The sequence below is a fragment of the Mastigoproctus giganteus genome, chromosome 9 (genome assembly GCF_048544385.1).
Source record: "Mastigoproctus giganteus isolate SK-2022 chromosome 9, ASM4854438v1, whole genome shotgun sequence".
Taxonomy (NCBI): domain Eukaryota; kingdom Metazoa; phylum Arthropoda; class Arachnida; order Uropygi; family Thelyphonidae; genus Mastigoproctus; species Mastigoproctus giganteus.
Window position 1 is genome coordinate 96,447,471 of NC_143583.1, and position 25,349 is coordinate 96,472,819.

Here is a 25,349-nt window from a genome sequence, read left to right on the forward strand (position 1 = left end):
TATGTATGAAGGAAGGTTGTTCCAAAAAATGGCAGTTGAATGAATAAACGAGGAAGATGAAAAGTTGGTTCTGTGAGTTTGAAGTTGGACAGTAAATGGATGTTAGCTGGTGGCGGCACATGTTCAGGCTGTTTTGAAAGAGGGAGCGGGAATTATAGAAGCCAATTCAGAAAAACAGTGCTCATGGAAGTATCTGTAGAAAAGGCGTGCAGCAGAAACAGTACATCTATCAGACAGAGAGTGGAGAGACTCTGTTAGAGATGAGTCATTAATTAACCTAACTGCCATCTTCTGAATGGAATCTAGAAGCCTGAGAGAGGTTTTGGGGGCACCGCCCCAGATGTGAGAACAATATTCCATGGTAGGGCGGATTTGCAATTTGTACAGAGTGAACAGCTGTTTGGAAGAAAAGTAATGCCAAGAGCAAAAGAGAAAACCAAGTTTTTTAGACGCAGAAGAAGCAATATTTGTAATGTGCTTGTGCCAAGAGAGATTAGCAGTCAGGGTAATCCCCAAAAGAGAAATATCACCTTGCCTAGAAATCGGAGTGTCACCAAAGATAAGCATAGGAGCAGAAGAATCCTTTTTGTGAGATATAAGACAGGACTGAGTTTTAGCAGGATTGAAATCAATTAAGTTGTCTTTGCCCCACTGGAGAATTATCGGCATTTAAGGAATGGTAGCAGATATTCAAGAAGTTGAAGCTGATTGAGAAAGGCGAGGTTTCTCAAACTGGAAAGTGGAATACAATGTGCTATCATCAGCAAAACTATGGATAGGATTTCCAGTCAATGGAAGAAGGTCATTAATACATTGTACAAGAGGAAAAGAGTGGGGGAAAGAACTGAACCTTGAAGGACACCAGCATTAGTGGAGAAGTTAGAAGACAGAGAGCCATCTACCATCACCCTTAGTGAGCGGTCAGAGAGAAAACTGGATAACCAATTACAAAAAACAGTTGGTAAAAGATAAGATGGAAGCTTGTTTAGAAGACCTCTATGCCAAACACGATCGTAAAGCCTTTGAGATGTCAAGAGCAACTACTTGTGTTTCACCAAACTTTTCCATTGAATTTGTCCATAAATGGGAAACATAAGCCAGAATATCACCAGTGGATCGACACTGATGGAATCCATACTTGCAATCGTTGATTAGACAGAAGGTTTCTAAATAGTTTAAGAGTTGGTGGTTAATTGATTTCTCCATTACTTTAGAAAGAGTAGAAGTAATTGCAATGGGATGATAATTGGATGGGAGTGATTTGTCACCCTTTTTAGGAACTGGATGGATATGAGCAAGTTTCCAAGCAGAAGGAAAAACACCTTTGGAATAAGAAAGTGAAAAAAGGCGGCAAAGAAAAGGAGTAAGTGCAGGAGCACAGGTTTTGAGAACAAGTTGGGAAATACCATCAGGATCTGGAGTGTTCTTAGCATAAAGTTTCGTCAAAATCCTTCTGACGTCATTTTGAAGGAAGACCACAGGAGGCATTGAATGGAGAGTGTTGGGAATGGTGGGAGGTGTTTTACCAAGATCATTAATATATGAGTTGAAAGAAAAATGGGATGCTAGCAGGTCGGCTTTTTCCTTGGCTAAAGTGACAATAGAACCATCTGGTTTTGAGAGAGGTGATAGCATAGATTGGCAAAAGATGCAGCCAATAGCTTTGGCAAGAGACCAGAATGCTCGGCTACCATTAGTACAAGAAGCAAGTTTTCTGCTCTTAGCCTGTTCAAAATCTAGTTTGGACTGATTAATAACTGCATTACAACATTTGTAAGCTTTGGTGTAGGCAGAAAATGAGACGGAAGAATTGGAAGCAAGCCAATAACGATATGCAACATTCTTCTTCTCTTGAACAGCAATGGCATATTTATTGGAAAACCATGGTTTAGATAAAGGACGTGATTTTAAAGTAGTGTGTGGAATAAAAGAATCCATTCCTACAAGAATAATTTCACTAACACGTTCTGAGCAGATGTTGACATCAGAAGTTTTAAAGCAGTAATCTGACCAAGGAGAAGAAGAAAAGAAATCTTGCTGGTCATCCCATTTTGCATTCCTGTAATGCCAAACAACACAACGTTGGGAATAGCCATGAGATAAAGGCTGCATTGGAGAAGAGAAAATCACCAAGTTTTGATCTGAGGTGTCTAAAGAAGCTCTCACTTCGACCGTGTTCTTAGAAAAGTTGTTTGTGAGAAAAAGATCAAGTGTGTTGGCTGTATGGTTAGGATTGTCCGTTATTCTGGTAGACAAATGAACAATCTGTGTGAGGTCATTAGTAATTGCAAAAGCTTCAGCATCTTGACCAGCTGGGTCTATGTGACTAGAAAACATAAGCCAGCTGGAGTTGTGAACATTAAAATCACCAAGGAAAATTACCTCACTGTTAAGAAAGTTGGACTGGAGAAAATCAAGTTGCAAAGAGAGGAAGTCAAAGAGTTCCAAGCGATTAGTGGAGTTGGGAGAACGATAGAGGCAACAGATGAATTTGACAGAATGTGGTAGAGAAATTTTAAGCCAGAGAAGATCAAAAAGAGGAGATTCCAAATTACTAAGTCTCTGACAGGGAATATTGGTATGAACATATGTGCAAGTACCACCTTTGAGGCGAATGAATCATAAAGTGAATAATATGGGCAACTGAGATGAGCAGTGGTTGAATCAACCGATAACTGAGATTCTCTCAGAAAAAGTACATGGGGTTTGGCCGACTCTAAGTGGAAATGGACATCATTGAGATTAGAACTGAGACCACATATATTTGTGAAATGAACTAAGAAGTGTTTGGGAGATTTAGTTCTTTTTGCAGATAAGTTTGCTGTATCGCAAAATGAAATTTTTCTATATGGTGTACATATGGTAAGAATATACCTGGATCCTTGACATGACGTGGCCTCTACAATGCCACTTGCATTCACACTACTCGGACTCCCTCTAGTCACTGTCTGGCACATAGTGTGCATAGTACTAGGGTCAGGCGCCACCTGTGGTTTCCCACATCTGCGCCATATGTTCGCTGTGAAGGAATACAGTACTACTGTAAATGCCAGAAAAGTGTTGTGTGTTGTATATGACATATTGCGTTAGGTTCTGTTGTGTGTCCTGGCATTTGGCCGCAGGGCCCCTAGTGGGACTCCACGTTGCCCGCACACACCACTAGGAGGTAGCCAGTCTGCCCATTATTCTCTGGCTTGTCTCCGCCAGGGTCGCCAGAGCTTCCTGGACGGAGACAAAAAAAAAAAAAAAAAGGTAGAGTCGGGGAAGTACAGAGTGTACGCAAGAAAGGAGGGTATAGCTAGAAATATGGAGGATGTAGGCGTAGGTATCCTCCAGGTTATCAATGGAGCAATAAGCGCCATCAGTTGAAAGGGGAATCCGGGAAGGATGATAAATAAGACAGCAAGAGAGCCGTGTGCAAGTTGCCACTGAAGAACGAGGTGGTCCATACGCCAGTTGATCCTATCCAGGTTAAGATCGGTTTTGCCAGTTAGGTTAGGATCAGATGTTTGGGTTGTTCCTATCAGTAGAAGTAACAAGATTATAAACTCGCTGATCCGGAAGCTTCTTAGAGAGTTACTAATATGTTCGGTCCGGTGTACTAACTAGTGGCCAGTCGGCAAACACCGTTTTGGAGCTGTACCCTCGAAATGTAAGGAAATTTGGGTCTCGTCATGGTATTTATCATAACTTCAAAAGACATCAATCATACTACATGATGGAAGCAGTCAACCCTTCCCGTGCACTAAGGCTGCACGGGAAGGGTTGACTGCAATTTAGCTCTGGAGACTAAACATGGGTTCCATCACTTCAAGTCTCTAATAAGTAAAGTGGTGGTATTGCACTGGTTGATGAGAGTCGTCTACCATCTAGAATTGCCTGATAACACAGAGGGGTGGCATTCCTCCATGTGGTGTGGGTGCCACACCACATGGGACCCCTGCTTATGTTGGTTCAACCCTGGTGGTCACCCACAGTTTGCTTGCCCATGGGGGTTATACCCAGGATTACTAACTGTCCCACCATCGTGAAGGTGCAAGCAGAGGATTTAGCTGTCACAGACCATCCCAGATAGTGACTGGAGGGAGTCCGAGTAGTGTGTATGCGGGGAGCATTGTCGAGGCCACGTTATGTCAAGGATCTGGGTATATTCTTACCACGTGTACGCCATATCCAAAAATTTCATTACTGCATACAGCATGTCCCACCCACTTCTTCTTACTATTGAATACACCATGAATTGTCAAACTAATAGAGCAAGCTTATCTGCGAAAAGATCTAAACCTCCCAAGGACTTCCTAATTCATTTCACAAATATACTGGCGCCTCCGTAGCCAGGTGGGAAGGAGCAGCAGTGCGTAGCACACGCTTCTTGATTAGACCGGGGTTCGAGCCCGTCACCACCAAATACGGAGGATGCGGAGAGGTCAGAAATGACCACCGCATATTCACAGAGCAATATGGCCTTAGTTGCTAATGCTCCTAAAAACCAAAAATAACAATCACAAATATACGTGGTCTCAATTCTAATCTCAACGATGTCCATTTCCACTTGCAGTCTGCCAAACCCCATGTACTTTTTCTGACAGAATCTCAGTTATCGGTTGATTCAACTACTGCTCATCTCAGATGCCCAAATTATTCACTGTATGATTCCTTTCGCCTCAAAGGTGGTACTTGTGCATATGTCCGTTCTGATATTCCCTGTCAGAGACTTAGCAATTTGGAATCTCCTCTCTTTGATCTTCTCTGGCTTCAAATCTCTCTACCTCATTGTGTCAAATTCATCTGTTGTCTCTACCGTTCTCCCAACTCCACTAATCACTTGGAGCTCTTTGACTTCCTCTCTTTGCAACTTGACTTTCTCCAGTCCAACTTTCCTAACAGTGAGGTAATTTTCCTTGGTGATTTTAATGTTCACAACTCCAGCTGGCTTCCGTTTTCTAGTCACACCGACCCAGCAGGTCGAGATGCTGAGGCTTTTGCAATTACTAATGACCTAGCACAGATTGTTCATTTACCTACAAGAATACCGGACAATCCTAATCATACAGCCAATACGCTTGATCTTTTTCTCACAAACAACCCTTCTAAGTACACGGTCGAAGTGAGAGGTCCTTTAGGCACTTCAGATCACAACTTGGTGATTGTCTCTTCTCCAATGGAACCTTTATCTCATGGCTATTCCCAACCTCGTGTTGTTTGGCATTACAAGAATGCAAAATGGGATGACCTGCGAGACTTCTTTTCTTCTTTTCCTTGGTCGGATTACTGTTTCAAAACTTCTGATGTCAACGTTTGCTCAGGTCGTGTCAGTGAAATTATTCTTGCAGGAATGGAATCCTTTATCCCACACTCCACTTTAAAATCTCGTCCTTTATCTAAACCTTGGTTTTCCAATAAATGTGCTAAGGCTGTCCAAGAGAAGAATGTTGCATATCGTAATTGGCTTGTTTCTAATTCTTCAGTTTCATTTTCTGCCTACACCAAAGCCCGCAACAATTGTAAAGCAGTTATTAATCAGTCCAAACTAGAGTTTGAACAGGCTAAGAGAAGAAAACTTGCTTCTTGCTCTAATGGTAGACGAGCATTCTGGTCTCTTGCCAAAGCTATTGGCCGCAACTTTTGCCCATCTCTGCTCCCACCTCTGTCCAAACCAGATGGTTCTGTTGTCACTTCAGCCAAGGATAAAGCTGACCTGCTAGCATCCCATTTTTCTTCCAGCTCATATATTAATGATCTTGGTAAAACACCTCCCACCATTCCCAACACGCTCCATTCAGTGCCTCCTGTGGTCTTCCGTCAAAAGGATATCAGAAGGATTTTGATGAATCTTGATGCTAAGAAAGCTCCAGATCCTGATGGTATTTCTCCACTTGTTCTCAAAACCTGTGCTCCTGAACTTACTCCTATTCTTTGCTGCCTTTTTTCACTTTCTTATTCCAAAGGTGTTTTTCCTTCTGCTTGGAAATTTGCTCATATCCAGCCAGTTCCTAAAAAGGGTGACAAATCCCTCCCATCCAATTATTGTCCCATTGCAATTACTTCTACTCTTTCTAAAGTAATGGAGAAATCAATTAACCGCCACCTCTTAAACTACCTAGAAACCTTCCGTCTGATCAACGATCACTAGTATGGATTCCGTCAGTGTCGATCCACTGGTGATATTCTGGCTTATGTTACCCATTTATGGACTAATTCAATGGAAAAGTTCGGTGAAACACAAGTAGTTGCTCTTGACATCTCAAAGGCTTTTGGTCGTGTTTGGCCTAAAGGTCTTCTAAACAAGCTTCCATCTTATGGTTTGCCAACTGTTTTTAGTAATTGGTTATCCAGTTTTCTCTCTGATCGCTCACTGAGGGTGATGGTAGATGGCTCTCTGTCTTCTAACTTCTCCACTAATGCCGGTGTCCCCCAAGGTTCAGTTCTTTCCCCCACTCTTTTCCTCTTGTATATCAATGACCTTCTTCCATTGACTGGAAATCCTATCCATAGTTTTGCCGATGATAGCACATTGCATTCAACTTTTCATTTTGAGAAACCTTGTCCTGCTCAATCAGCTTCAACTTCTCGAAAATCTGCTACCAATTCCTTAAATGCCGATCTTCAGGTAATTCTCCAGTGGGGCAAAGACAACTTAGTTGATTTCAACCCTTCTAAAACTCAGTCTTGTCTTATATCTCGAAAGAAGGATTCTTCTGCTCCTATGCTTATCTTTAGTGACACTCCGATTTCTAGGCAAAATGATATATCTCTTTTGGGGATTACCCTGACTTCAAATCTCTCTTGGCACAAGCACATTACAAATATTGCTTCCTCTGTATCTAAAAAACTTGGTTTTCTCTTTCACTCTTGGCGTTACTTTTCTTCCAAACAGCTGCTTACTCTGTATAAATCGCAAATCCGCCCTGGCATGGAATATTGTTCCCACATCTGGGGTGGTGCCCCCAAAACCTCTCTCAGGCTTCTTGATTCCATTCAGAAGAGGGCAGTTAGGTTAATTAATGATTCATCTCTAACAGAGTCTCTCCACTCGCTTTCTCATAGACGCACTGTTTCTGCTGCATGCCTCTTCTACAGATACTTCCATGTGCACTGTTCTTCTGAATTGGCTTCTATAATTCCCGCTCTCTCTTTCAAAACAGTCCGAACACGTGCCGCCACCAGCCAACATCCATTTACTGTCCAACTTCAAACCCACAGAACCAACTAAATGAGGAAGATGAAAATCTTCCTCATTTATTCATTCAACTGCCGTTTTCTGGAATAACTTTCCTTCATATGTATTTCCTGAAAATTACAATCTACAGAAGTTCAAGTCCAATGTCAACAAATATCTTCTTTCGTCTTCTCAATCTCCAATCCAAGCACGGTACTAAGTACTATAGGTTCTAATACCTCTCATGTTTGGGGTTTACATAAAAAAAAAAAAAAAAAAAACCCATCCAGACTGCCAAAATTGGGTCCTCTTGACTTGAGTGTCATCCGAATATCAGTTCCATCAGCATTTTAGACTCCCCGGTAGCAAGCACAGCTTGTCTGGCACATCTGACAGAATGTCTGTGACAACCTCAAGGACTAAGGAAGATGTTTATGTTTTCCATTAATGTGGCTGTCTTAAATAAATGTTTATCCTCACTCCTTGCATAATTTCTATGGTAAGGCTGCACTAAGATATTCAGCATAAGCAGAAGATAGACCAAATTTGTACTGAAACATGGGAGTAACAGCAGGACCTCATTGGCATCATAAACTTCTGCCTGTGATACAAATGTGGGTTTTCTTCAGTTTATGGTCCGTCACTTTATGCGTCATAGACTGAAGAAAATCCCCCATCTAAAGACCAGTTATTGTTATCAGTAGGAAAACGATACCTCATTATTTTATTAATGATATAGGATCACTTCTCATGTTAGAAAGAGTCTGATCATTAAGTTCACATCATTATTAGCTACAGTTTTAGTAATTGCAGGGATATTTGACAAGTGAATCATTAAGGCTTTCAAATGTTGCTCTGATAGTAACTTTCAGTCTTTCAGTATCTTAGGAAGAATGAAATCTAGGGGAATATGAATATAGCAGAAGGAACAAATTAAATGAAAATTCAGTTTAATTGGTGGAGTTTTTATATATTCCTAGATAGCAATTTGTCTAACAAAATCAGCCCATTTCTCAATTATTTATTTTTTTTTTTGATTTCATGGTTAACATTGATGATGACAACATATGAAGGTTTCACCATGTCTTAAATGTAGTGTTTGGTCCATGAAATTCTGAACAAGTTCATTATCAGATAAAAATTCAGGCAGATTGTAAAGTGCTTAGAGCTATAACTCATCCTTGGCTATTATTGTATGATTACATTCATGTTTGTTGAGTCCTAGTTATATGAATTGGTGGAATGCTTTGATTTGACCGTGGTAATACAAAACTTGCTTATTTCAAAAGGCAAAAGTAGAGCTACCAGATTAGATTTTTATAGGATCTTTTGTGATTGTTCCTGTGAACCTAGGCTAGATTAGTTTGAGGTGTGCTAAATTTTTTTATTTAAAACAAGATTTAACTGGTATAATATTCCAAAGCTATGCAATAACACCATTTTTCTTATTATGAATTCACCTAGACAGCTGTTCCAGTCATATGTGTAGTTTCTAAAGATATTTATTTTATGAAAATTAAACCACTATGAATAAACTGGTGCACAAGTAATAATATAAAATGTATGAGTCATTATTTTATGTAGAATTGTTTTGATTATAATTGTATTTTAATTGTATTGCCTAATAATGAACTTTTTGAGTTCTAAGCATGTAGTTTATATGTTCAATTTCTGTTTACAGTTTTGATGATTTGTGTGCAGGTTTAAAATGTTTAGAAAGGAAAGTAACCCAGCATAATGAAGGCCCATTAACTTTCTTGAAGTCAAATGTAATGTCCATTGTTGATTGTCTTGATGTCTTGGGGAGTAAGTTGGCCTTGTATATTTGATTTTATAGGAATTTATTTTCTAATTAAAGTTTTTCAATTGGGAAAATTATTTTATTTATTTATTTTTTTTTTTCTTGTTAAACAGGAAAATGTTGTTTGTTTAACTAGCATGATGAAACAAATAACAATTGCTCAACTATGTTTTATCATTGAAGTAAATCAGCAGAGTTTCTGTAATATGAAGTACATATGAATAATGTTCTTTTTTTATAGGGTAGGGGGAGAATGATGCATTATTGAAAGGAGGGAGGGAGGGAGAGAGAGAGAGAGAGAGAGAGAGAGAGAGAGAGAGAGAGAGAGAGAGAGAGAGAGAGAGAGAGAGAGAGAGAGAGAGAGAGAGAGAAAATTTGGTAATCATTATTAGTAGTAGTAGTAGTGGCATGTGATGCAAGAAAGCAAGCTTATAAAGCACCAGCAAAAAAAAAAAAAAAACCCCTCCCAAATCACCTGTCCATCCTCTCCAACAATTTGTCTAGTTCTTCCTTGAATTTATTCAAACTTCCCACTCCCACAAAATGACAGATGGAAATTTGTTCCAGCAATCAACCACTCACTCGCTAAAGGAAAATTTCCACACATTGATTCTGCATCTGTCTTTCATTATTTTGAATGCTCCCTCAAGTGCGCAAGAGGAAGAATCCCACCATCATTGAGCTTGCTCAAACCATTCAAACTTATACACCTCACTCAGATCATATCACAAGTGCCTAGTCTCCAGATGCTGAAATTTGCAGAACTTAAGCCTTTCTTGGTAAGAGGACCCTTTTGTTATCCTCACCAATCTTGTTGCGCTTCCCTGTACTTGTTCCAGCAACTCTACATCCTTCCTAAAATGAGCCCCTCCAGACCTGTATGCAGTACTCAAGGTGTGGCCTGACCATTGCCTTATACAAAGGGATAATCACCTCCTTATACTTGCTAGCAAAGTTTCTATATATCATTGATAAGACTCCATCAGCTGCTCTGGCAGTCTGTTTGCACTGCTCTGAAAACTTCATATCTGACTGCACACCATTCTGATATTCCCTGTCAGAGACTGGTAATTTGGAATCTCCTCTTTTCGATCTTCTCTGGCTTAAAATCTCTACTTCATTGTGTGAAATTCATCTGTTGTCTCTACCGTTCTCCCAACTCCACTAATCACTTGGAGCTCTTTGACTTCCTCTCTTTTTGCAACTTGACTTTCTCCAGTCCAACTTTCCTAACAGTGAGATAATTTTCCTTGGTGATTTTAATGTTCACAACTCCAGCTGGTTTCCGTTTTCTAGTCACACCGACTCAGCTGGTCGAGATGCTGATGTTTTTGCCATTACTAATGACCTTGCACAGATTGTTCATTTACCTACAAGAATACTGGACAATCCTAACTATACAGCCAACACGCTTGCTCTTTTTCTCACAAACAACCCTTCTAAGTACATGATCAAAGTGAGTGGTCCTTTAGGCACTACAGATTACAACTTGGTGATTGTCTCTTCTCCATTGGAGCCTTTATCTCATGGCTTTCCCAACCTCGTATTCTTTGGCCTTACAGGAATGCAAAATGGGATGACCTGTGAGATTTCTTTTCTTCTCTTCCTTGGTCGGATTACTGTTCAAAACTTCTGATGTCAGCGTTTGCTCAGATCGTGTCAGTGAAATTATTCTTGTAGGAATGGAATCCTTTATTCCATGCTCCACTTTAAAATCTCGTCCTTCTAAACCTTGGTTTTCTAGTAAATGTGCTAAGGCTGTTCAAGAGAAGTATGTTGCATATTGTAATTGGCTTGTTTCCAATTCTTTAGTTTCATTTTCTGCCTACACCAAAGCTCGCAACAATTGTAAAGCAGTTATTAATCAGTCCAAACTAGATTTTGAACAAGCTAACAGTAGAAAACTTGCTTCTTGCCCTAATGGTAGCCGAGCATTCTGGTCTCTTGCCAAAGCTATTGGCCACAACTTTTGCCCATCTCTGCTTCCACCTCTGTTAAAATCAGATGGTTCTGTTGTCACTTCAGCCAAGGATAAAGCTGACCTGCTAGCATCCCATTTTTCTTCCAACTCATGTATTAATGATCTTGGTAAAACACCTCCCACCATTCCCAACACGCTCCAATCAATGCCTCCTGTGGTCTTCCGTCAAAAGGATGTCAGAAGGATTTTAACGAATCTTGATGCTAAGAATGCTCCAAGTCTTGATGGTATTTCCCAACTTGTTCTCAAAACCTGTGCTTCTGAACTTACTCCTGTTCTTTGCTGCCTTTTTTCACTTTCTTATTCCAAAGGTGTTTTTCCTTCTGCTTGGAAATTTGCTCATATCCAGCCAGTTCCTAAAAATGGTGACAAATCCCTCCCATCCAATTATCATCCATTGCAATTACTTCTACTCTTTCAAAAGTAATGGAAAAATCAATTAACCGCCAATTCTTAAACTGCCTATAACCCTTCCATCTGATCAATGATCGCCAGTATGGATTCCGTCAGTATTGATCTACTGGTGATATTCTGGTCACACCGACTCAGCGATTATATTACCCATTTATGGACAAATTCAATGGAAAAGTTCGGTGAAACACAAGCAGTTGCTCGTCATCTCAAAGGCTTTTGATTGTGTTTGGCATAAAGGTCTTCTAAACAAGCTTCCATCTTATGGTTTACCAACTGTTTTTTGTAATTGGTTATGCAGTTTTCCTCTCTGATCGCTCACTGAGGGTGATGGTAAATGGCTCTCTGACTTCTAACTTCTCCACTAATGCTGGTGTCCCTCAAGGTTCAGTTCTTAACCCCCACTCTTTTCCTCTTGTACATTAATGACCTTCTTCCATTGACTGGAAATTCTATCCATAGTTTTGCCGATGACAGCACATTGCATTCCACTTTCCATTTTAAAAAACCTTGCCCTGATCAATCAGCTTCAACTTCTTGAATATCTGCTACCATTCCTTAAATGCCGATAATTCTCCAGTGGGGCAAAGACAACTTAATTGATTTCAATCCTGCTAAAACTCAGTCCTGTCTTATATCTCACAAAAAGGATTCTTCTGCTCCTGTGCTTATCTTTGGTGACACTCCGATTTCTAGGCAAGATGATATCTCTCTTTTGGGGATTACCCTGACTTCTAATCTCTCTTGGCACAAGCACATTACAAATATTGTTTCCTGTGCCTTTAAAACACTTGGTTTTCTCTTTCGCTCTTGCCTTTATTTTTCTTCCAAACAGCTATTCACTCTGTACAAATTGCAAATCCGCCCTACTATGGAATATTGTTCTCACATTTGGGGCGGTGCCCACAAAACCTCTCTCAGGCTTCTTCTGTTTCTGCTGCATTCCTTTTCCATGGGCACTAATTGCCTTCTATAATTCCAGCCCTCTCTTTCAAAACAGTCCGAACACATGCTGCCACCAGCCAACATCTATTTACTGTCCAACTTCAAACTCACAGAACCAACTTTTCATCTTCCTCATTTATTCATTAGCTGCTGTTTTCTGGAACAGCCTTCCTTCATACTTATTTCCCGAAAATTACAGTCTACAGAAGTTCAAGTCTAATGTCAAACAATATCTTCTTTTGTCTTCTCATCCTCCAACCCTAGCATGGTACTAAGTACTATAGGTTCTAATACCTCTCGTGTTTGGTGTTTTCATAAAAAAAAAAAAAAAAAATTACTCCCAGATCTTTTTCTTTCTCTACTACTCTGAGTGTAGTACCACACAGTTGGTACGTTACTCTGAGGTTACTGCTACCCATATGCCATACTTTGCATTTGTTCAACTTCAACTGTCACAGTGCAGCCCATCTGCCTAATTTTTTTTAGATCTCGTTGCAGTAGCTTACCCTGAGTACTGTCATTAATCATCCCATCAACCTTTGTATCATCTGCAAACTTTCACATTAAATGTGATATACCTTCATCAGTATCATTAATAAATATAGAAAACAACGAGCCCAGCAGTGAACCCTGGGGAACTCAATTAACCACTCTGTCTTCTACAACTGAACCATCCCTTAATTCCATACTGCTCCAATTTGTACAGCAGTCTTTTATGTGCTACAGTATCAAAAGCTTTACTGAAATCCAAGCATATCATATCAAAACTATTTTTTGCATCCAGTTCCTTTGTTCCTGCATCATAGTATCCAAAAAAAAAAAATCGCCTCTTAACAAATCCATGCTGTGATTGCAGTATAATTGTATTCCTGTCTAGATGGTCCTGCATTATTTGTTTAACCTGGGACTCCATTATTTTCCCTGGAAGAGAAGCTAAGCTAAAACAGGTCTGTAATTACTCTATCACCTTTTGTTCCCCCTTTGTGAATTGGGATACTGTTTATACATCTCTGGTGCATAGGGACCTCTCCTGAATCCAAAGGTGAGTTCATAAGTATGGCAGAGGGTTTGCTTACCTACTTTGCTGCTTCCCATAATATAATTGGATAAATCCCATCCACCTCGGGCACCTTTTTTATTTTAAGCTTCAACAGTTTCTCTTTATACTTTTCTCTTTGTTATTACAAAATTATTCAGCTCCCTGTTAGATTTTGATTAACTTCGGACATTCCTCTCTCTCTAAAGAACTCACTCCTGAATGTATATTCAAAATACCTGTTGTTTGTAACAGGTATTTTGAGTAGGATCATCAACAGTTAAATCATTGGCATCAAGTGAACCAATGTGATTCAAACCCTTCCTTCCATGTTAATATAAGTAAAGAAGTCTGTTTCCTTTTATTTGCATTTTTTACCAGACTTCTCATAATCTGCCTTAGTTTGTCTAACCTCCTTTGTGACTTGATTACAGACTAGTTTGTATCTATCATAGGCATCTGTATCACCTGATAATTTATATGCATCTCATGCATTTTTCTTCTTTGTCACAAGTTTCACCAGTTCATCTGACATCCATTTAGGTCTAAGCCTGTTACAGTATTTCTTGTTTGGTATGAAAAGCCTATTGACTTCTACAGTTACTTTCCTGAATGCTTTCCATCCATTGACCATCATATTAATAGAAAATAGATTAGTGAACTATTATTAGATATAAAAATAAAATTTATTGCTAAAATATAGATATGAAAGCAACCAGTAATTGATAAAACATACATTTACAGGAAATACATTCATGAAAAAGTAACCATCAGCATCATCTTTATGCGAGATTTCTTGGGTCAAATCTTCTGCCTTTGTGAGCTCAGCAATTGCCTCTCCATGCTTTATCTTTTTGTCTCTGGGTCATATTGGAAGCACCAACTCTCATTGCCATGATCCCATTTTTCTCCACTTAATGAGGGACTGTTCTAAATTTTTTTACTGAAATCTTAAGTATATAATGTTGAAGTTTTTTTTTTTTGTATCCATCTGCTTCATAATGATATCATAGTCAATTATCAGGCTAGACAAGCATGATTTTTACCTTTACAAATCCGTGTTTTGATTTCCTCCATGTGAATATGATCCTTTAATATAACCTTTTCTATAGATTCCCTATTTTGACCCCTCTGCAGAAGTTAAACAAATTTCTGCAGTTGGTTGTCCATTCCTTTTTTGTTCCACTCCTCTGGAACTAAAAAGCAAACCCCTGAAAGGAGAAGTGCCAACTCCTGTCTCAGGAGGAATTACTCCTGAGTCCAGTAATGATCTGAAATTAATCCTAATGGTTTGAACATATTTATCACCTCCTTCAGTGTAACTGGCTATGCAAAATCTGTACCCGAAGCCTTATCCTTTTTTAGCCTCTATGATTTTCTGATAGTCTCTTCTCAATGATTATGATAATCACTGTATTTTTTGATGAAAATGACTGACTATAGTCTGGTTATCCCAGAGAACCATAGAAATGGTTACAAACCTAGAGTGTACCATAATGTAACTGTGCCATGGCATCAGGACTAGTAAAATCTGGCAATGCCTAAGCCTAAGGAGCATATAGAGAATATAGGAAATGGAGGAAAACCATCCAAGACACAGCAGCAATATGAGAACAAAACAAATTTTGAGATATTGTAAACAGCAAAAATAAATTCAAGGAGCAGGAAACTGACCAGATCCTTAGTATTCATGTCTCAGACAACACAGTGCTCTCCTGCAAACAAATAGGTGACACTGAAAATAAGGCTTGTTAATTCAAGTCTTGCCAACCCAGAGAACCACAGAAATGATCAAAATCTATGGATGGAACATAATTTAACTGTGCCATGCTCAGCAGGAACAACGAACCTGTCATTGCCAAAGCCTAAAGACATTTAGTGAACATAGGTAAGGGTGGAAATCATCATAGATACATGAACAAAGGAAATGATTGTGATAATACAAGCAACAAATTGAAGTCAGGAAGCATGACACTGACCCATACCCCCAGTGACCAGGTCCCAGACAACACAATAATCCACTACAGGCAGACATGTGCCACTGAGAACAGGGCATGTTGATTGCAGTCTAGTTGTCTCAGAGAACCGGAGAAATGGACATAAGCTTTGAATGTACCATACCGTAACTGTGCCAGGCTCACCAGGACCAGATGAAACTGTCATTGCCTAAGCCTATGGAACACTTGCTATGTGAGGGTAATGGTGGAAAATCATCCTGGAAACAGCAGTATCACATGAACAATAGTAATGCAGTGATAATGAAAACAACAAAAATGAAGACAGGGGGCATGATGCTGACCTACACACCCAGTGTACAGGTCTAAGACAACAAAGGACACTACTACAAGCAAACAGGTGACAAAGGAAACAGGACATACTGACTACCATCCTGACACCTCGGAGAACCATAGAGATGGTAATGAACTTTGAATGTACCATAAATCAATTAATAGCATCAATTAATCTAATAATAGTTGAATTAAATTAAAATTAATTAAAAATAACCTCATATTGAAATACCATGTCCTGCCACTCTTGGACAGGATTGAGCCCTGCAAGAGTTGACATACACAGAAATGACTGTTGCCATGTCACCCATGAAACAATACCATATTACCACTCTTGGACAGGATTAGGCCCTGCAAGAGTGGGACTAGACAAAATAAGATACACATGTTAGATAAAGAAATATAATAAATATTATATAGCAAATAAATATAAAAATATTATGAAGTGACTCCAAGGAAAGAGACTAAAGGAACTAAGAGACTAAAACTTGCCTGATGTGTAATGTTAATGATGTGTAACAAAGAATGATGATGTCTGAGGAATGGCGGTGTTCGTGCTGCTGTATATCAGACAATCAATAATTAATGATATTAATGTATATCTCTTGCCATGTCACCTTGACAATATGTGCCATCACTACCACTCTTGGACAGGATTGGGCCCTGCAAGAGATGGATTAGATTTATTTGTTTCATTTTAATCTTATTCCACTATGTTTTATCTCATTTTATTTTATTTTATTTATTTTGTTTTACTCTGTTTTGTTATATTTTACTTTATCTTAACCTTATTCTATTTATTTTATTTTACTTTAATTATAATATTTAATTACTAAGAGGAAACAAAACTAAAGGTGTGCCCTGGTAACTCTGAGGGGACCTTCCCTGATGCGTTACCCGGTCACACAGGATCAAATTAACGGGACACCAGAAGTCCAAAGAATCAACCACAGGACCGGACCAGTCCGCGTCCCCATAAGAAAAAGTAGACCCTGGCTGCCTCCACGTGGCTAGGGATGGGAGTGAGGGGCTGTAACACAAACCTGCCACAGCCCCCTACTGCTAAATGCCAGGTGCCGGCAAACACACAATGCAAACATAACACTAATGCACACCTAATTACACATTTCATCTATCAGATGCAAAAGTTTTTTTTTTTTTTTTTTTTTTCCAAAATTCAAAAAATTTAAAATTTAAATTCTTTAAACTTTTTTTTTTTTTTTTGTGTGTGTAATATATATATTTCTTATATTTAGATGCTCTTTTAAGTTTCTTTTCTAAGCCGGCAACTTGGCGAAAAGGCTAACAAACGGCGGATATAGGGGAAACCCTGGAAGCCGCCAATAACTTACAAATACACTTGTATGTATTTTTTGATGCTCTATCTAAAACCCTCAAAGTTGCAGAACAGTCGGATGCAACTTATGTACTGGCAATCTTCATTGACTTCAAAGGAGCTTTTGACACAGTGTGGTGGCCGGGCGTTCTTCAGAGGGCCAGAGTCTCTAACTGCACTTGGAACTTCTACCACTGCCTCAAAAGCTACTTCTCTAACCGCAAGGTCAGCATCAAAACAAAATATCACTGCATCACCCGACATCTAACCCGAGGCTGTCCCCAGGGCTCCATCCTGGGGCCAGCTGTCTGGAATATGATACTCGACGACTGGCTCCTGAGGGACTACCCACACACTACTCAGCTTTCTTATGCCGACGACATGGTTATTATCATTGAGGGCCCCACCCGCGCCACCATAGAAACCCAGGCTACGGTTGTTCTCGCTGCTCTGTCCGTATGGGCCACGGAAAATAAACTCTCAGTCTCCACTGAGAAGAGCAAAACCCTCCTATTAAAAGGCAAACTGGACTTCTCCAGACCTCCTACCATACGTTTTAATGGCCGCCCACTGAAAAACTACCGATCGGTGAAGTACCTAGGAGTAATTTTGGACGACAGGAGAACTTTCATTCCTCATATCCAAGCTATCAAAGAAAAGATAAAAAATTACATCACTATGTTAGCAGGCTTTACCCGCAAGGACTGGGGTCTTAAAGGACCAACTCAACGCCTTTTATACTCAGCAGTATTTATACCAATTGTCACATATGGAGCTGCAGTATGGTACCACCGAATGACTTTAGTGCATGCTCAACGTAAAATTCAGCAAATTCAACGACTTATGCTACTACAAATGACCCGCGCATGTAGAACGACATCAACTGCCGCCCTACAGCTACTAACAGGCCGCCTCCCTTTGGACCTCCACGTCGCTTTTATCGGACTTTCTCATGCCATCAAGAAGAATAAGGAAGCTGAATTTCTCACTATTCAAACCCGTACCGATACCGACATCAAACAGGAACATAAACGTGTGTGGCTACAATTCATAAACTTATGGCAAACCCGCTGGAATAACTCCACAACTGGTGCAACTACTAAACCTTTCCTTCCTGTGGTAACCTACATCAACAAGCAACGTTCCACTTGGTTCTTCCCTAATGTCTATGCTTCCTTCCTATTAACTGGCCACGGGTCCTTCAAGAGACGCCTTCTAGAGTTCGGCCTAGTCGAGGATGCCCTCTGTACCTGCGGAGAACCTGAAGACTGGGATCACGTGATGCACTTATGCAACGTATACTTAGATCTAAGAAACCAACTACTCCTAGACCTCCACACTACATCACTTCGGCCAGAAACCAAGTTATTGGAATCTAATGATGCCTTCTGTGCACTGACCAGTTATGCCAACGAGGTCTTTCGTCGTCGCTGGCATCACCTGCAACTCCCGAACACTACTCCTGGATAACCTCCTCTAGACAGCAACTGATACCCAGCACCGGAAACTTCCAGACATGACACTGCAAATGGCAGACAGCCCTGTCGACGCCGCTCCGTGATTCTCCATTGTGACGATCCTGGACTCTTTAATTTGAACTTTACCTATTCTCTTCTATTCTCTTCTTCCTACCCACAGTCTTTCTCCAGGACTCCCACAACTGTACCTAGCACTCTTCCTGCTCCGTTTCACCTGGGAGGATGCCTACGCTCTGTCATCCTCGCTATCTTGTCTGTCTTCCACTTTCCCGTCTCTTCTCCGCTCTTTCCTTGGCCCTCCCCACTCTCGCTCCTGCAAGAATGTGGATGGCCCGTCAGATGTCTTTTACTCCCTGGTCCGGCTCCTCGTGCCAGTGGACGGATGCTCCTTCCTGGTGATCGCGCCTCCCAGTAACGAAGAGGCCAGTCAAACAACACAAACAACACACTACTCACACATAACCCACACTGACTGGCTTTGCTATGTTAACAGAGTATTTAACACGGATTTGTGGGAAACCACGGGAACCGCATAACAAAAAATACTATGTCCACTATGTCCACTATGTATTTTTGCACCACAATTTGTTTGGTCTGATTCTGCTGCCATATTGTTTCTTCTTTTTCTTCTTCAACTGATGTCAGTCCACTGCTGGACTATGGTCACACTCATGTCTCTCCATGCTTGTCTTGCTGCTGCAGCTCTCATCTATTGCGCTCCTGCAATTTTTTGGATTTCTTCTCACCACTGCACTCTAGGTCTTCCTCTTCCTTATTTACCATCCATTTGTCTCCATTCCATTTCTGGTCCATCTTTCATCACTACATCTTGCAATATGCCCAGCCCAATTTCCACTTAATATGTGTTGTCATGTCATGTCAGTGTCTACCTGCTTTTGGTCTTTTGCTCACTCATTTGTCTTTCTCTTTCCTCGGGGTAATTCCCAAGATGCTTTTTTTCCATCCTATTTTACTGATTTCCATCTTCTATTGTGTTAATTTCAATTTTTGGCTCTATTGTTTACAGCTTCTGAATTAACTCTCATGTGTATGTATATATTTTATTACAAAATAGTGAATTAGTCTCTCTCTTTCTTTCTAAGTATGGTTAACCTTATAATTAAAATATTTTCTAGTGTGCATTATATTTAATTTTCATCACTAGTAATACTCTGGTTCTGATAGATTACAGTGAAATTTGTTTTGAGGATGGAAAAAAGAAAATATTAGCATCCAACCTACTTGTACATCATAACACACAAACATTACTTGGAAATGTTATGTGACACAAATTTATAAGAATTTTCTTTAGGTTTAATGAATTGTTGTTTACTGTAATAAAAGTATTTTTTTCTCCGTTTCCTGTAGGTTTACATTCTGCACTGAAGAAAGATAAACAAGAAATTGGAAAAGATATGACAGATAATGTTGAAAAGTTTATCTTAAGTAAGTTGAATTAGTTTCCTACTGTATATATTTTAACGTTGATGAGTTATTGAACACAAATGCAATTTAGTAGGAATGATCTTCCTGTTGTGATCATGATTAGACGTTGCACAAATACAGAAAAATAAACTTTTTGAAATTTTGTATTTGTTACATTTTTTAATCCTGACACATAATGATCATAACGATTTCTCAGTTTTTGCAACTGAGAGAATATTTCCCTAAATAAACAAGATATAAGGTGGATCATACAAATATATATATATATATATATAAAATATAATATTATACCAAAGAGTTAAAACCAGATGAAAAAGTGGAAAGATAAAAATAAACTGGATATGGCAAATGCACCAAAGCATGCAAAGCAGCAGCAGCAGCAGCAGTGGATGCAGATGTACATATATGTATATTGTAATAAATATGATAGATAAAAATAAAGATGGCAGTGCAAGTCACATGGAAAGCCAAAAAGAAAAAAGATGCCAAAATATGAAGGTCAAATTAAAGAAATAAAAGTTAGTAACCTGTAAAATAAAAATACAGTTAAATTACATCAGAATGTCAAATGAAGGTAACGGCAGCTTGCATCAGATTAGGGGGTAGATTTGGCTATAATTCAAATCGGGGAATTAGAACAAATATGCAATTAAATATACAATTAAATCTGATGTCAGCCAAAGTAAACATTGATACATGATCAAGTATTTCTTTGGGGGGGGGGGGGCTACACCTGACCATGCATTAAAGGACCGCATTTCCATACTTGTCCATAGCTGTGTAAGAGAAAATTTATGAATATGAATGTGATTGAAAAGGAAAAGCAGTATACCTCTCACAAAGTATGGACAAGGTAGTCCCTACACAGTGTTTATAATGAAAATAAAATTAGATGTAAAATTATACTGAAAAGCCTTAAAAATCTATACCTGAAAATGGCAACACGAAAATATGATAGCTGCAACCAAAGCAGTAACAAATAGAGACAAATCTATTTTATAATAATAAAACTAATGTGAAAGATAGCTACAAAAATAGATAACCAGTGATCTCTATATTCAGTATGGAATGCGCATGTATAGAGATATAAAAAGGAGTGAAATATTCCAAAAATACAGACAGTATTTTAAGATAATAAATAATATTTAGAATGAATCTATACTAAATTTTAGACAGAAAAGTATGAAGAAATGTGGCAGGATGTGCAACAGACAGGACTATCTAAAGGTATAAAACAGAAGTGGCTGTAATTTAAAACATAGCATCGCTCAAAGCAGCAGATTGCTAAAATTTAAATTGATATAAAATATAATACCAGTGAGTTAAAACTAGGAGAAATAGTGAAAAGATAAAAATAGATTGGATATGACAAATGCACCAAAGTGCGCAAAGCAGCAGCAAAGGATGCAGATGTATATATAATAATATAACAGTAAATATGAAGATGGCAGTGCAAGTTACACAGAAAGCCACAAGGATATGGACAGAATAAAAAATTTGAAGCAAGCAAATAGCAAAAAGTGATACAAACAATACCATCTAATGACAGGAAACAGAAATGGCTGTAATTTAATTGTAAATATACAATTACATATACAATTAAATCTGATGTCAGCCAAAGTAAACATTGATACATGATTAGTTATTTCTTTAAGGCAGATAACTAATTCTTAAATTGATATGAAATATAAAATATAATACAAATGAAATAGCAGAAAGATAAAAATAAAGATAAACAGGATAAGGCAAGTGCACCAAAGCATGCAAAGCAGCAGCAGTGGATGCAGATGTATATATATGTATATTGTAGTAAATATGACAGATAAAAATAAAGATGGCAGTGCAGTCACACGGAAAGCCAAAGGCCAAAAAGAAAGAAGATGCCGAAATATGAAGGTCAAATTAAAGAAATAAAAGTTAGTAACCTGTAAAATAAAAATACAATTAAATTACATCAGAATGTCAAATGAAGGTAACGGCAGCTTGCATCAGATAAAGGTGGGCAGATTTGGCTATACAGTAAATGCTCGATTTAACAGACTAATAGGGGGAGAAGGGGGTGTCCATTAATGCCAAAAGTCCATTGAATCGAATGTAACCTGGGGGGGGGTCATTTTTTATTGTTCTTAATGTAAAAAAAAAAAGCTTTAATACAATATACAGTACTGTACAATATAAAATTATATAGCAATTTGGCCTTTGATTTATGGATATCAGAAACAGTTTATTTTTTTACACCATAAATTTAACAAGCATATGCTACTGAGATACCTTGTTCTAATTTCTCAATTAGCTCTAATTTCTGTGCCACATTTAAGTTCACATGCTTTCTTTTAACTCCTCTGTCACTTGATGCCATTTTAAATTGTAAGGATTGCAAAATTATTTTAATAAATAAAGTCACGATTCAGAAATCACAGAAACACTCTGTATACAACCTGACTGCATGATAGCTTGAGGCAGACTGAGACCGAAACAAAGAGAGTCAGTAGACCTGCAGTTTAGTGTCTCTAGTCAAGTTCAGCTCGCAAGTCACCGCCTGCTCTTATCTGTAATCTGGGAAAAACAGCTATTTGAACACGTTTTCAGAAAGAATAAAAAAACAATTTCCTGAATTTGATTATAAAAATAAAAGTAGGTAATTATCAAAACAATAATGGAAATAGGTAATTATTATTAATTTTTAATTAATAATAACACTGAAGTTTTGTATAACCTAAAAAAAATAATATGGTCAAGATTAATATGTACATTACTGTATTATTTGTCCGATCCGTTAAATCTGAAATCTGTTATATCGGAGTCCGTTAAATCGAGGGTTTACTGTAATTCAAATCGGGAAAGTAGAGAAAATATACAATTAAATCTGATGTCAGCCAAAGTAAACATTGATACATGATCAGGTATTTTTTCAAGGGACTACACCCGACCATGCATCAAAGGACTGTGTTTCCATACTTGCCCATAGCTGTGTAAGAGAATATTTATGAATACAAATGTAAATACGAATGTGATCGAAAAGGAAAAGCAATATACCTCTCACAAAGTATGGACAAGGTATCGCTTGTCAAAATTATTAATAAAAAATATTTATTTATTTTATTAAATTATTAATACAAAATTATTACTAAAAAGGATTAAAAATCCTTTTTTTCTAAAAAGGATTTTTAATCCTTTTTAGTAATAATTTTACATCTAATTTTATTTTCATTATAAACACTGCATAGAGACTACCTATTAGTTGTATTTTTATTTAACAGGTTACTGCCTTTTATTTCTTTAATTTGACCTTCATATTTCGGCATCTTCTTTCTTTTTGACCTTTGGCTTTCCATGTGATTTGGACTACCATGTTTATTTTTATCTATCATTTTATTACATTTCAAAATATATAAGAGCAATATAGCTCAATCCTTCCTACTTTGAAACTATTTGAAAAATATAAGAGATTTAAAATATAAGAGATTATGATTTAACTCGTATTTTTTTATAGGAAGTTCTTCGGCCTGACACTCACATCATATTAATCCAATTAATACATTATATGAGACTAAATTTATGACACGATATTATGATTTAAAATTGTTAATATATAAGAGTTTCTTAAAAATAATCCTATATTCAGTTTCCATAATCTACTCACTGCCAAAAGGAAGAGCAAAGCAAAGTTGATGCCCATCAATCCACCATAAACTAAACCACCCAGCAATAACGGACAGGAAATTGAAGACAATTGTCATATTTACTAAAATATTTTACACTAAGGTTATTTCGGGATGGTCCGTGCTCACAAAAAGTAAAGTGGCACTTAACAATCTCCATTCTCTTTTATACTAATAATAAGATTTAATTTAGTGTACAGCGATGAGATTATTTTTATTAACCAATGTAAATAATGTTATTTACACATGCGTGTAAAGGTCCACGAGTCCGAAATCATGTATGGTCTTATGTACATTTATAGCGTTAGGGTTTAACTTCATTTCAAGTGTTTTGGCTATTAGGAGTTTTGTATGTTCATATTGTGTATTAATTACTTTAGCCTCATTAAAAAGAAACATATGGTTCTCATGGATGGCATGAAAGGAAAGTTCAGATGCACTTGTTCTTTTTTGCCCTTACGGATGCCTGGTGTTGTTGTATTTGCATTGAAAGATAATTTTGGTTAGAACTAATATAAAAAGAGTTACATTCCCCACATGCATTGTTATAGACATTCCATATTAACAACTGTAGTTTTCTTCCTCCTCATCAATACTGTGTGGAGTTTACATATGGGTTGCACAACAGTTTTAAATTCTGTGTTTTTAAAAATAGTTATGAATTGTTTATATCATTGTTGTACATAAGGAACTTTAATAAAATATTTTTGTGTAATTTTATAATGTCATTTTTATTACAATATATATATATATATAAAAATTAGAATGATAATTAAATAAAAATAATGCCAGCAGCATGGCAAGACAGAAGAGCAAAAATGGTCAAAATTAAACATAACGATCAAACCAACAGGGAGGGAAGAGAAGGGTAACAAGAGTAAAAATATTGTAGCAGAAACTCTCCAAGATAATTTAGAAAGTCTAAATACAGAGATAATAAAATAATAATCAATTAAATTTTGAATGCCAATTAAATAGAAATTTAACGGAGTCCCCTCTGACAGGCACCAAGTCCAAATTTATATGAAATATCACCAACAGAGATGTAAACCAACTACAATAAAATAAAGAAAAATAAACCAAAAGTAGACTGACCATTATGCCCCATCTCAACAGAGGACTACAAGGCCAATAATGGTCAGGGAATTGTGGTCCTCTGTTGAGATGGGGCATAATGGTCAGTCTATTTTTGCTTTATTTTATTGTAGTTGGTTTATCTCTGTTGGTGATATTTCACATAAATTTGGACTTGGTGCCTGTCAGAGGGGGGGGGGGGTGCCATTAAATTTCTATTTAATTGGCATTCAAAATTTAATTGATTATTATTTTATTATCTTTGCATTTAGCTTTTCTATATTATCTTGGAGTGTTTCTGCTACAATATTTTTACTCTTGTTACCCTTCTTTTCCCTCCCTGTTGGTTTGATCGTTATGTTTAATTTTGACTATTTTTCGCTCTTCTGTCTTGCCATGCTGCTGGCATTATTTTTATTTAATTATCATTCTAATTTTTTTTATATTTCAAGCATCGTGTAGAGGAATATGCTTTTTGCTGCCTCTGATGGTTGCTGTAGCCTTTTATTTTTTATTATGAAAGATTCAGTTTTCAACTATTTCAACCATTATTCATATATATAGAGGTGATGAGAGATTTAGAAGTGGTCATTACATATTGCACAGTAATAACCAATACCTTTTGTGTACAGCTTCTTCACAGTTATGTCATCTCAGTTCTTCAACATTAAGGAAATCTAGTTGTAGTTGATTATTTTTCAGTAACACAGTAATTGCCATCACATATTAAAT

At 37.8% G+C, this 25,349-nt stretch overlaps 1 protein-coding gene across 1 annotated transcript in view; it reads left to right on the forward strand.

Annotated features, from left to right (window-relative positions):
• The window catches only part of Sec5 (exocyst complex component secretory 5), a 444,876-nt gene that overhangs the window by 89,386 nt on the left and 330,141 nt on the right, over window positions 1–25,349 (forward strand). Inside the window, exons 7-8 of the mRNA XM_090380740.1 lie at window positions 8,841–8,965; window positions 19,804–19,881. Of these exons, the coding sequence (XP_090236866.1) occupies window positions 8,841–8,965; window positions 19,804–19,881 (203 nt within the window). The remainder of the gene's footprint in view (window positions 1–8,840; window positions 8,966–19,803; window positions 19,882–25,349) is intronic.